This window comes from Gallus gallus, chromosome 26 (assembly GCF_016699485.2).
Source record: "Gallus gallus isolate bGalGal1 chromosome 26, bGalGal1.mat.broiler.GRCg7b, whole genome shotgun sequence".
In the NCBI taxonomy this organism is placed as follows: Eukaryota; Metazoa; Chordata; class Aves; order Galliformes; family Phasianidae; genus Gallus; species Gallus gallus.
The window spans coordinates 4014398-4024670 of NC_052557.1; the positions used below are offsets into that span (position 1 = coordinate 4014398).

General features: G+C 39.9%; 3 protein-coding genes across 7 annotated transcripts in view; 2 read left to right on the forward strand and 1 right to left on the reverse strand.

The window, feature by feature from the left end:
- The window catches only part of SYCP1 (synaptonemal complex protein 1), a 30958-nt gene extending 22054 nt beyond the window's left edge, over positions 1–8904 (forward strand). For both annotated transcript variants that reach the window (XM_025143817.3, XM_025143818.3), the window contains 2 exons: positions 65–151; positions 237–8904. In XM_025143817.3, coding sequence (XP_024999585.2) covers positions 65–151; positions 237–380 — 231 coding nt within the window. In that variant the 3' untranslated portion in view covers positions 381–8904. The remainder of the gene's footprint in view (positions 1–64; positions 152–236) is intronic.
- TSPAN2 (tetraspanin 2) overlaps positions 26–10273 on the reverse strand; it is a 31613-nt gene continuing 21365 nt past the window's right edge. For both annotated transcript variants that reach the window (XR_005841906.2, XR_005841905.2), the window contains one exon: positions 26–1917. The gene's annotated coding sequence lies outside the window, so the exon portion shown is untranslated. The remainder of the gene's footprint in view (positions 1918–10273) is intronic.
- TSHB (thyroid stimulating hormone beta) lies at positions 2353–8904 on the forward strand. 3 transcript variants are annotated; one of them, XM_025143670.3, is made up of 3 exons: positions 2353–2486; positions 6843–7005; positions 8578–8904. In XM_025143670.3, exons 2-3 carry the CDS (start codon positions 6844–6846, stop codon positions 8818–8820), a joined length of 405 nt encoding a protein of 134 aa, XP_024999438.1. In that variant the 5' UTR covers positions 2353–2486; position 6843; the 3' UTR covers positions 8821–8904. The 3 variants fall into 3 exon arrangements, with proteins under 3 accessions (XP_024999438.1, NP_990394.1, XP_046760058.1); NM_205063.4 differs by lacking the exon at positions 2353–2486 and adding an exon at positions 5887–5991; XM_046904102.1 differs by lacking the exon at positions 2353–2486 and having other exon boundaries at positions 5887–7005.

Sequence of the window (10273 nt, forward strand, 5' to 3'; positions counted from 1 at the left end):
AGGGGAAAGAAAAGAGATTTCTGAATGTAATATAAGGAAGTAACCTTTTTATTTTTAATTTAAGAGCCTTGTTTCAGATGAAGAAGTATTTAAAAAAATATACAAAGATTATCCACAAGCTTCACAGTTATATGCAGTGACACCAAAACAGGTACGTTCCCTTTTATTCAGATCAAAATGAAAAGCAGATCATGTGTGTTTTAGAAATTATTGGATGGCTTTGTTTTTCTTCTTAGAAACCAACCACATCAAACCTGAAATCTGCAGGCTCTGCACTAAAGCTTGCAACTATGAGAAAAGTGAAAGAGACTGGATGGACTGCAGTTTCCAAAATGGACAGGAAGAGAAAAATTAAAGATGCTGAAAAGCTCTTTACTTAAAAAAAACAACTGAGCAGTGCTCGAACGTTATTTGATGAGGACAACTGCAGTATTCTTTGAGCGTTAGTACTTTGTTGCATTTTTCTGCCATATTCGGTATGTTTAATACATGAATTTCCTTGATACAGATAGTCCTTTACATAACTACAATCTGCAGAGCATTTTCAGTGTTTTATTCATGTTATAAAAAGTCTGGAGACATTTTAATATTGAAATGAGAATAATTTCAATGAAAGCTGTTTCCAAAAAAAAAAAAAATTATCTGTCACTAGAAATGCTGGTTTTAAAGAAACTCAGTTTTGTTCTTTTAAATTTACTCTCTCTTTCTTAATACACAATTCACAAAACTATATTATTTAGTAAATGAAATGCTGAATTAGCAGCATTTTTACCCAAAGTTGTCTTGCATTTTCTTCTTTTTTTTTTGTTTTGAGTGTTTTGTTGCCAGTAGCTACTTCCTCATATGTTAGAATAGTTTTGAAACTTCCAAATTCTATTTTCAATAGAACTATGAAGGTTTAAGATCTCTGCATCATTAGGAATAAAACACGTACACATAGTTTAAGATTGTAACCACAGTGTTAAGATGTCATTAAATTGTTGATCCTGAGATGTACAGTGTGGGACTGTATGTTGATCCTTTATTTATCAGAGCACAGATATAAATCACTGGGCAGCTTTCCTAAGAACTAACAGTTTCTGCTAGGTAAGCATAGAATTACGTCTATTTCTGCATGAATCCCTAACTAATCTTGGTTTCACAACTAGTAAAAAAACATCACCCTGCTTCAGAGCCTAAGAATAACAAGACATCTTAAAAATATTAACAGAAATTCCTGGACTGGGTAGCAATCTTGTATTTCATTATTTTTCTGCAGCTGAAAGTGCAGAGAGCACAGAAGAATGCAGAAAATCCAAACAAATCTTAAGGAAGTTGCACTTTCAAGACTCACTCTATTTGACAACTGAATTTCTAAACCAAAAGCATTAAAGAAAATTTATAAAGATATTAAAGGACTCTAATAACAAAAACACAGTGCAAATCACAGTATTAATGGTCATCACTGACTTCCTAGAGCCTTTTCTGTCTCTATCTATTAAAGTATTTAATTCTGTTAAGAGAAGGGAGAAACAAACTAGCGTTCACACTGAGCAGATAGAACTTAAATTTTTATCTGAAAAAAGAAAGTGTTCTTGCATAGCATCAGGTCTTCATACGAAGATTTGAAGACCTACTGCCTGCCTCTCAGATTGCCAGTCAGATCAGGAGAGCACTACAGCCATGAGAAACTGACAACTGTCTGTGCTGTTGTTTTTTAGTTCTGTCCTGCATGTAGATATTGTTTATCTCAGAATAACAGGAACTGACATATCTAGTGCTCCCCAGTGAAATATAACCAGTCTATCATACAAGCCACAACAACTAGTAGGACTATGAAGCATTTTAAGACTATAAGAGGAAATTGTTGTCATATCACATGCAAAGAAAAGAGATGCCCTTTTAATCTGCGGTTGACAGGAAATGCTGCAGCTAATCCTAGGAAAGAAAGAAAGGAACGGTCATCTGTGAATCTACTAATTTAAAAGATAAGAGCTACATTTCAAGCTAGCACAGAGAGACTGGCAATAGACAGATGAGCTTTGAAAATTCAGCAGCCACAGCCTGTTTAAATGCAAAACCTGATGGCAAAAAAAAACCCAACAATGGCAGCATATTAAGGAGGCTTGCAATAGGATGGGATTGGAAATAGTTACTCTACCAGAATACTAATCTGCTAGAAATCTGATAGGTTTTGTCTTTTCTTGTTCTGTTTATTTGCAATCAGCACAGCTTCTAAATTTCTGTTGTCTGGAAGGATGGACATGTTTCAGTGTTAACGTCCACAGTACTAAATGCCTATCTGCAGTGGAATTAAGACTCGCTCATTCTGCTCTATACGCTAACCCACTCATGTGTTGTACTACTAACAGGACTAGGAATTATTTCTGGTAACTTACCTTCACTGCTCTTACTTTTACTTTAGGCATTGGTCAGTGATAGAGAATCCTGTTACGTTTTTACACACCACGCGCTGAGTTTCTCTGGCTCATTGTAGACATCCCGAGGTAACAAACCCAAGAACTTTATGCTTCCTTAATTCCATTTACAGAGATCACTTACAGCACTTCTTACAGAAATCAGCATACTGTCTTTCACTTAATGAATGTCTAAAATAAGTGATGTGACTTAATCGAATGGTTTAGTTAAGAGAAAGGTTAAAGATAAATAATTGAAAGCATAACTGGCTGTTCCAGAACACAGCTACAAAGCTGATGGCTGTAAAAGCGCATTAAACTTTGCATCTCTGAATAGTCTGCAGGTCAGCAGGGGGGCAACCAAAGAAATGGATCCATAAGCATCAGATACTGAACTATGAATTTTAGCAACCTGTAGGAAAGAAGCTTTGTGCACTCATAGGCTATCACACACTGCTTTGTTGTGCTGCCACATTGTCCTGCTGTTCCCAGAAAGTTCTGGGATCTCATCCTCAGCAAATGTTTAGAGAGGTCAGCAGTGAAAGAAAGAAGTCTATTGGCACATCAAGACAATCTGGGAGAAGATTTTCCTACCATATTACCAGTTTCAGTAAATTATTGAAGAAACAGGAACATGACTATCGCTCCGGTGCCCTTCTGAGGTGTGGGCTAAGGGGATGCCTTAGAAGAGGCACTGAGAGGTTTTCTTTGTATTCGTATTAGTACGATGCTAACATGAGTACAAGGAGCAGAAGTCTCATTAGTCTGAGGTCCACTCCAACTAATTTGTTGCAATTCTAAACAAATGAATTACCATTCTTAACAGTTGGTCAGATATCTCTGTAACACATGGGTGAGAGCTGCCAAGGCTCTTGAGCTCTATGCAGATTATAACACAGTGCATTCAGAGGCTGGGTAAAAAAAAAAAGTTACAGTGAATAAACAGTACAGAAATTGTGGAGAACTGCCAGCGTTCAGCACTCTGCCCAACAGCTCTAACTTCTCATGACAGCAGGGCTCTGCACAGATGGAACTAAGGACCTCACATCTGTGTAGTTACCTTAACAACCAAATTCGTAATCACCTCCAAAAACAAAATCAGGTTTGTGTGACATGACCTATTTTATGTAACACCATCTCAACTGGCATTAATTACGTTCTCATCCTTTAATTCTTCATTGCTCAAATCCTTTATCGACTTTCTGTTCTCTAACCTGGTTGACCAGGGTTGGATGTCAGGCTGCCTTGTTGAGTGTTATCCGGGTCAGCATCCTCCCTTTAAATACTGGCACCATTCTAGTCTGTTCCTTAACATGTTGAAGCTCCCTCAGCATTTCAAGACTTGTGAAAAATCAGCATTAGCCAGCAAGGAATTCTTAGCTTGGAGATGATGGATTTAAAATATTTACTCCTTTTACAGCTTAGCTAACTGCTCGTGCTGTACATGTGTATGTTGGTCTGTCAGCCACAAGGAGTTACTGATGACTTTGCACTTACTCTGCATCAGCAGCTTCTCTCCATCTAGTAAGATCCCTTGGCACTACAGTTGGCCTTTGTCTTGACAGAAGTTTATCTTCTGGCCTCCAGCTTTCTGCGACAGTTTTCTACATTCTTTCCCAAATTCTAATGCTGATAGTTGTTTGTTTTCCCCTTTCCTTCATTGTTTTCGTTTTTCTGCTGTATCATCTTTCTTATCTTCACCAAGATATACTTGCAAACATTTCTTTTTTTCTTTTCTCAGCTATCCACGTTTCCGGAGGAGAACATTTCACTTAATATTCTTAAAGCAAATTCAGAACCCTTTTTTCCCCAACCTGAATCCCCCTCCCAGTGAATTACACTCATTTTTCTTGAGCTGGAAAAGCTAGAACTTCAGAGCAGTAAAGAATACATGCAAAATAATTAGGATACGTTGAAGGCACTTTAAACCTGGATGTGTGGTTCTCTCTGTCAGGACCAGTGTATACAGAACAGCTCCATCTACCAAAATCAATGTGAAATCTTTTCCTATGATTGAAGTTTTATACAACCAAATCCACACAAATATATAGTGCACATATGCATGATATATATATCATTGTCTACGTGTTTTTTTTATGTCTATATGCATACAACCTGTACGTTTAACTACATTTAAAACAGCTCAGAGAGATATAAAGCTAAATAACATATAGGAGTAGTAGCAAAATGTTCTATTCTGTTGCTAGGTCTAGCTGGACAGATGTTACTGAGTGTACAATCCATGCTATGTTCGTGTCTACAAGCTTCTTAATTCCTGAGAAGCTATGGTAGAAATTAACCCAAAATTGAAGACTCCATTGAAACAGAAAATATATGGCTAATCCTAAATGAACAAGAACTTAATTATACACAGTCATTATACACAAAAGCCCATAGAAAATTAGCTTAGGACACAAAGTTACATGCAGCAGTCTGAAACCACTGGTAAAGGAGACAGTATCATTCAGGAATTGGGTAAATGCTTATTAGGACCAGCTGGCTCACTCCTCCAACAGCCCAACACAACCATGTTGTTCAACTTTCTCATGTTCCTTATGGCCATTTAAGACAACAGTGTGGCTGACCTGTGTAAGGCATGCATAAAAGCCAAGTCCAGATGGCAGTGAGGTGATTCATGGGGCCGGTAGGTGTCAACAGAGCTGTAGTGAAGGAGCACACCGAGAAGGTTGGCCAGACACGGACGAACCAGTAGATTACAGTGGCTCTGTACTAAATCAATGCAAGACAATGCATACTAACTCAGTCCCTTCCTCACTTTGCTCCTCTGTGTATTGCTCAAAACCCTTACCAGGAATGTTTCCCCCCCATCACAAGATAACTTAGGTTCAATGACACTGGTACAACTTTTTGCTTCTCACTGTGCTACAAAAAGTGGCATCTCAGAGTGAAACCAATTGATCCTCCATCCGTTAGTATGGCAGTGAATTGTTTTCACTTCAGAACTTGCTCAGTAGGCTCAATTATTTGCCTGCATGTTTTTTGTTTGTTTGTTTTTGAGTAAGTAAGTGAGGCTTTACCTAACCACACTAGAAAGCAATTAATTGCTTGGATTTGAGATTTATTTTGTGTGTATTGCACTGCATCTCTCATTTGTGCCTGCCAGGTAATGAACATCCTGAATGAACCAGACTTCAACACATTTTCCAAAAATCATAAGGGTAGAATTAGGTGTGATTCTGGATGACTCCATTTCCATGCTAGCCTGACTATCATGACGTTGCTGTCCTATGTAGCAAATTAATCAATACCAACCTTTTAAAAGCAGTGGTTAGTTTAAAAGCCCAAGAGAAAGACTGACTGTTAACATAATTAGATTTCCAGCTCCAGTTTCCAGGTTAGGATATTATGGACACATTTGTTCCTATCACATTTGCTTTGTAGTTTAGTATGAATTTTCAATAGATGGCTCTGTGATAAGAAAGCAGCAATTCAGATGCAATTATATAAACAGTAAGATCAGCCTGGAATTAGCCTGGAGTGTATAAAGCACACAGAGTTTGTGCTAGATCACTGCCTCTCCCAGCTCAAGGCAGAATCAGGATCCTGTAATAGGGAAGAATTCAGCTGACAAGAGGTTGGTCTTTCCAGACTTGTACTACTGCAGCCACAGGGTAAACTAGACTGTGTAATGAATGGCTTTTGTTATAGGAGAACGACGGCTGGAAGAGACTAGGGGGTGATTCCAGATATTTGTAGACACTGTCATGTAGAATTTGTAGTTTGGAAGAGAGTGCACCCTGAAACTGTCCTGGAGCCAAGCAAAGCTTTGTTTTTGGGACTCCTGAGCAGGCCTGGGAAACGAGGTCAGCGTAACAGAGGGATTAAGGGTGGACTCATTGATTTGAATTCTTTGCTGATGTTCTTTATTGTAATTTGCTTGCATCTATTATTTAATTCTTGGCAGTGCTCCCATTTCATCATGCCTTTAAGACAGCTCTAAAGTAGAAACTACAGGGCTATGTCTGATACGCACAACTATTTCTTATCCTATCTTGAATGTTTGATAAGATGCCTTCTTTAGAAAAACATTTCAAACTAGTGAGATTATTTTAGCAACTTTGGTCAATTCTGATATATGTCACATTTTCAAATTCTTTATCAGGAAAGGATAGGAAAACCTACTGCTATTTTTCTGCATCCGTGTTTTATCACTCATTAGTGAAGAGTTCTATGTAATATGGTTCAGTGGGAAAAAGCTGAATACAGTATATGTTGCGTCTGAGTTATTTGCCCTCTTTCTGTTCAGTGTTCAGTACTATTTCAGTTACATTTCCAGGATTAGAAAGAATTTGTGAAACAGGGGCTGAAAAAGTAGAGATTACTTCTACTACGTGACCGTCAGAACTGTTCTTGTCAAATCCTGAGGTAAGGATTAGCAGACATCTAATTTTACTTTGGATTTCTGTTTTTTCCCCTCCCGTCTAGCATGAGTCCCTTCTTCATGATGTCTCTCCTCTTTGGCCTGACTTTTGGTCAAACAGCATCAGTTTGTGCTCCTTCAGAGTACACAATCCACGTGGAGAAGCGGGAGTGTGCCTACTGCCTGGCCATCAACACCACCATCTGCGCTGGATTTTGCATGACACGGGTACAGGATGTTACTCTCTTTTAGGTGGTTTCCATAAGAGCCATCAAGAAACAAAGTTCCTATTCTTTCTGGAGAGCTATGTAAAGTTTGTTCAGGCTAATTGTGTCTGTCATAGGAAAATCACATTATTGTCATGCTTTCTATTTAGCTTACTGGGAAAGCAGATGTGAGAACTGCCAAGGCTCCTGAGCTCTACGCAGATTATAATGCAGTGCATATATAATGCAGAGGCCAGGTAAAAAAAAAAAAGTTACAGTGGATAAACACACTACAGAAATTGTGGAGAACTGCCAGCGTTCAGCACTCTGCCCAACAGCTCTAACTTTTCATGACAGCAGGGCTCTGCACAGATGGAACTAAGGACCTCACATCTGTGTAGTTACCTTAACAACCAAATTCGTAATCACCTCCAAAAACAAAATCAGGTTTGTGTGACATGACCTATTTTATGTAACACCATCTCAACTGGCATTAATTATGTTCTCATCCTTTAATTCTTCATTGCTCAAATCCTGTATCGACTTTCTGTTCTCTAACCTGGTTGACCAGGGTTGGATGTCAGGCTGCCTCATTGAGTGTTATCCGGGTCAGCATCCTCCCTTTAAATACTGGCACCATTCTAGTCTGTTCCTTAACGTGTTGAAGCTCCCTCAGCATTTCAAGACTTGTGAAAAAACAGCATTAGCCAGCACGGGATTCTTAGCTTGGAGATGATGGATTTAAAATATTTACTCCTTTTACAGCTTAGCTAACTGCTCGTGCTGTACATGTGTATGTTGGTCTGTCAGCCACAAGGAGTTACTGATGACTTTGCACTTACTCTGCATCAGCAGCTTGTCTCCATCTAGTAAGATCCCTTGGCACTACAGTTGGCCTTTGTCTTGACAGAAGTTTATCTTCTGGCCTCCAGCTTTCTGTGACAGTTTTCTACATTCTTTCCCAAATTCTAATGCTGATAGTTGTTTGTGTTCCCCTTTTTCCCCCCATCATTATTATTTTTACTATGGAGATTATAACAGTAGCATAACAATGAACTTATTGCTGCTGTTGCTGCAGAGCTTCTGCAGTTTGTGGGGTCAGGGCAGTACAGTTGAGAAAGGAAGAACATTCTGTCACTCTGAGTTAATGTAAATCATTTGAGTAACTGCCAGTCCAGCCAATGCATCAGGGAGTAAAGGCAATGAAGTACTGCTGTGGCAGCCAGCTGTGGGCAATACTGCACGTGTGAGCATGCCATACACTATGTTTGAGCCTTGCTATTCAACACTGCATTTTAACTTCCACCCTGGTCAGCAGGCAGTGAACATGTAATACAAGATGCTGTGAGCGCTTTGAGCTGGGCAGGGGGTTATTTAAAACCACAGAGCACGGTGAGCATTACTGGAGGTGTAGAGAGCTCCCATCACTTGAAGATTCAAAGAGACAGATCTGAACAGGAACACACCAAAAATTTCAGCGCTAGAGTAAGCATGGAGAGGTTTTGCTTTCTGCATATTTGAGGACATCAAAGGAAGACGTCTGACGCTCATGTGCGCTTCACATGTGAACAACACGTTTCTCTTTTCTTTGTAGGACAGCAACGGCAAGAAGCTGCTACTCAAAAGTGCTCTGTCTCAAAACGTGTGCACATACAAAGAGATGTTCTATCAAACAGCACTGATTCCGGGCTGTCCTCATCACACCATCCCTTACTATTCCTACCCCGTGGCCATAAGCTGCAAGTGTGGTAAATGCAACACTGATTACAGTGACTGTGTTCACGAGAAGGTTAGGACAAACTACTGCACCAAGCCACAGAAGCTCTGTAACATGTGAGCTTCCAACAGAACGTGGCAGAAATGTACCTCCCTGCTCACAACCAAGCATAAATAAAACCATATTTCATAACGGGTTTGCAAACTGGTGTGCACAACGTTTTATTCTGAAGAGGGATCGCTAGAGTTACTGTAATGAAGTGGATATTCTGACACACACAGAAGCAGAATCATGGGACTGAAGATTCATATTTAGTGCTCAACTATCATTTACCTGAGGGAAGAAGAAAGAACTGTGTATGTATGGGCCTTTGCTCATAATCTCCAGGTACTGCTTGAAGAGTTACTCCAAAACAAAATAATGGATATATCTTAGAACTAAACTATGCATGCTCTCAATATTAAACATTTCAAGTAGATTGACATAGCCTTGCAGCCCTTACAGCAGCAGCTGTGCTTTTCCACATATGTAACACTGGACGTTTCGAGGACCCTATCTGTACTGTGCAGTCAGCATGTGCAGGTGCATGCAGTTCCACTTCATCCCTACCATCATCCAGACCTGTGCTCATTAGCATCACTAGGCATAGCTATTCATGTCTTTGCTCTAGCAGAGTAAGCCCCTCTTATCTGTGCTATTAGACTGAAAAGCCTTGCTACTCTGTTCTTTCAAAGAGGAGTGGTGAGTGCAGCTCAGAAAGAAGCTCTCTTCCCTCACACAGGTCAGCCGGCCCCTTCAGTGTGCTGGGGGGGCTGAGTCCCATCACATGTGCTGAACAGGCACAGGTGAGAAGTGCAGACTCAGGAATATGAAAATAAACGTGAAATAATAAATGTTTCCTTTTCTTTAGGGCTAATGACTCAGTGGCAAGCTATGGTCACACTGCACCAAGCACTGACCATGAGTGCTAGTTTCCACCTGCTTTAACTGACTGTAACACAAAAGAACACACAGAATCCATTGACAGGTGCAGCTTTTCCCCTCATCTCTATCACCTACAGCAGGACTGGTGGAAACTGTTTGGTCTGCATCTGCTCAAGTAAGTGTGACACCTGCTGAGCCAGGAGCACTGCAGGGAGGTCAGCAGGGCTGCAGTGAAGACACGAATACAGCTGGCAGAAAATAAGTAAACCTTCCATGAATGAGGAACGAGATCACCGTTCAGTGTGTCTGCACAGATGCAGCCAGGAGAACAAATCCACTGCATACACAAACAGCATGGTAAAAATATTTCTATCAGAAAGGAATTCTAAGAATGACTCCAGAATTGCAGCAGTGCGAGCTTCCAAGCCCCATTAAATGCAACGTTATAATATGTTAAATCACTGCTGAAAGCTTTATTTTATTGCTGCTTCCCAGCTGTTTGTTTTGGCTTGTACAGGGGGTTATCTCATAGAGCTCTTCATCGTTCAGTGACTGCAAATGTGTATTCATGAGAAAGACTTTTTTCTCTTCTAGAAGGGGTATTAAATGGAACAGATTTATCTGTTGATATCATCTACACCTGCAGACA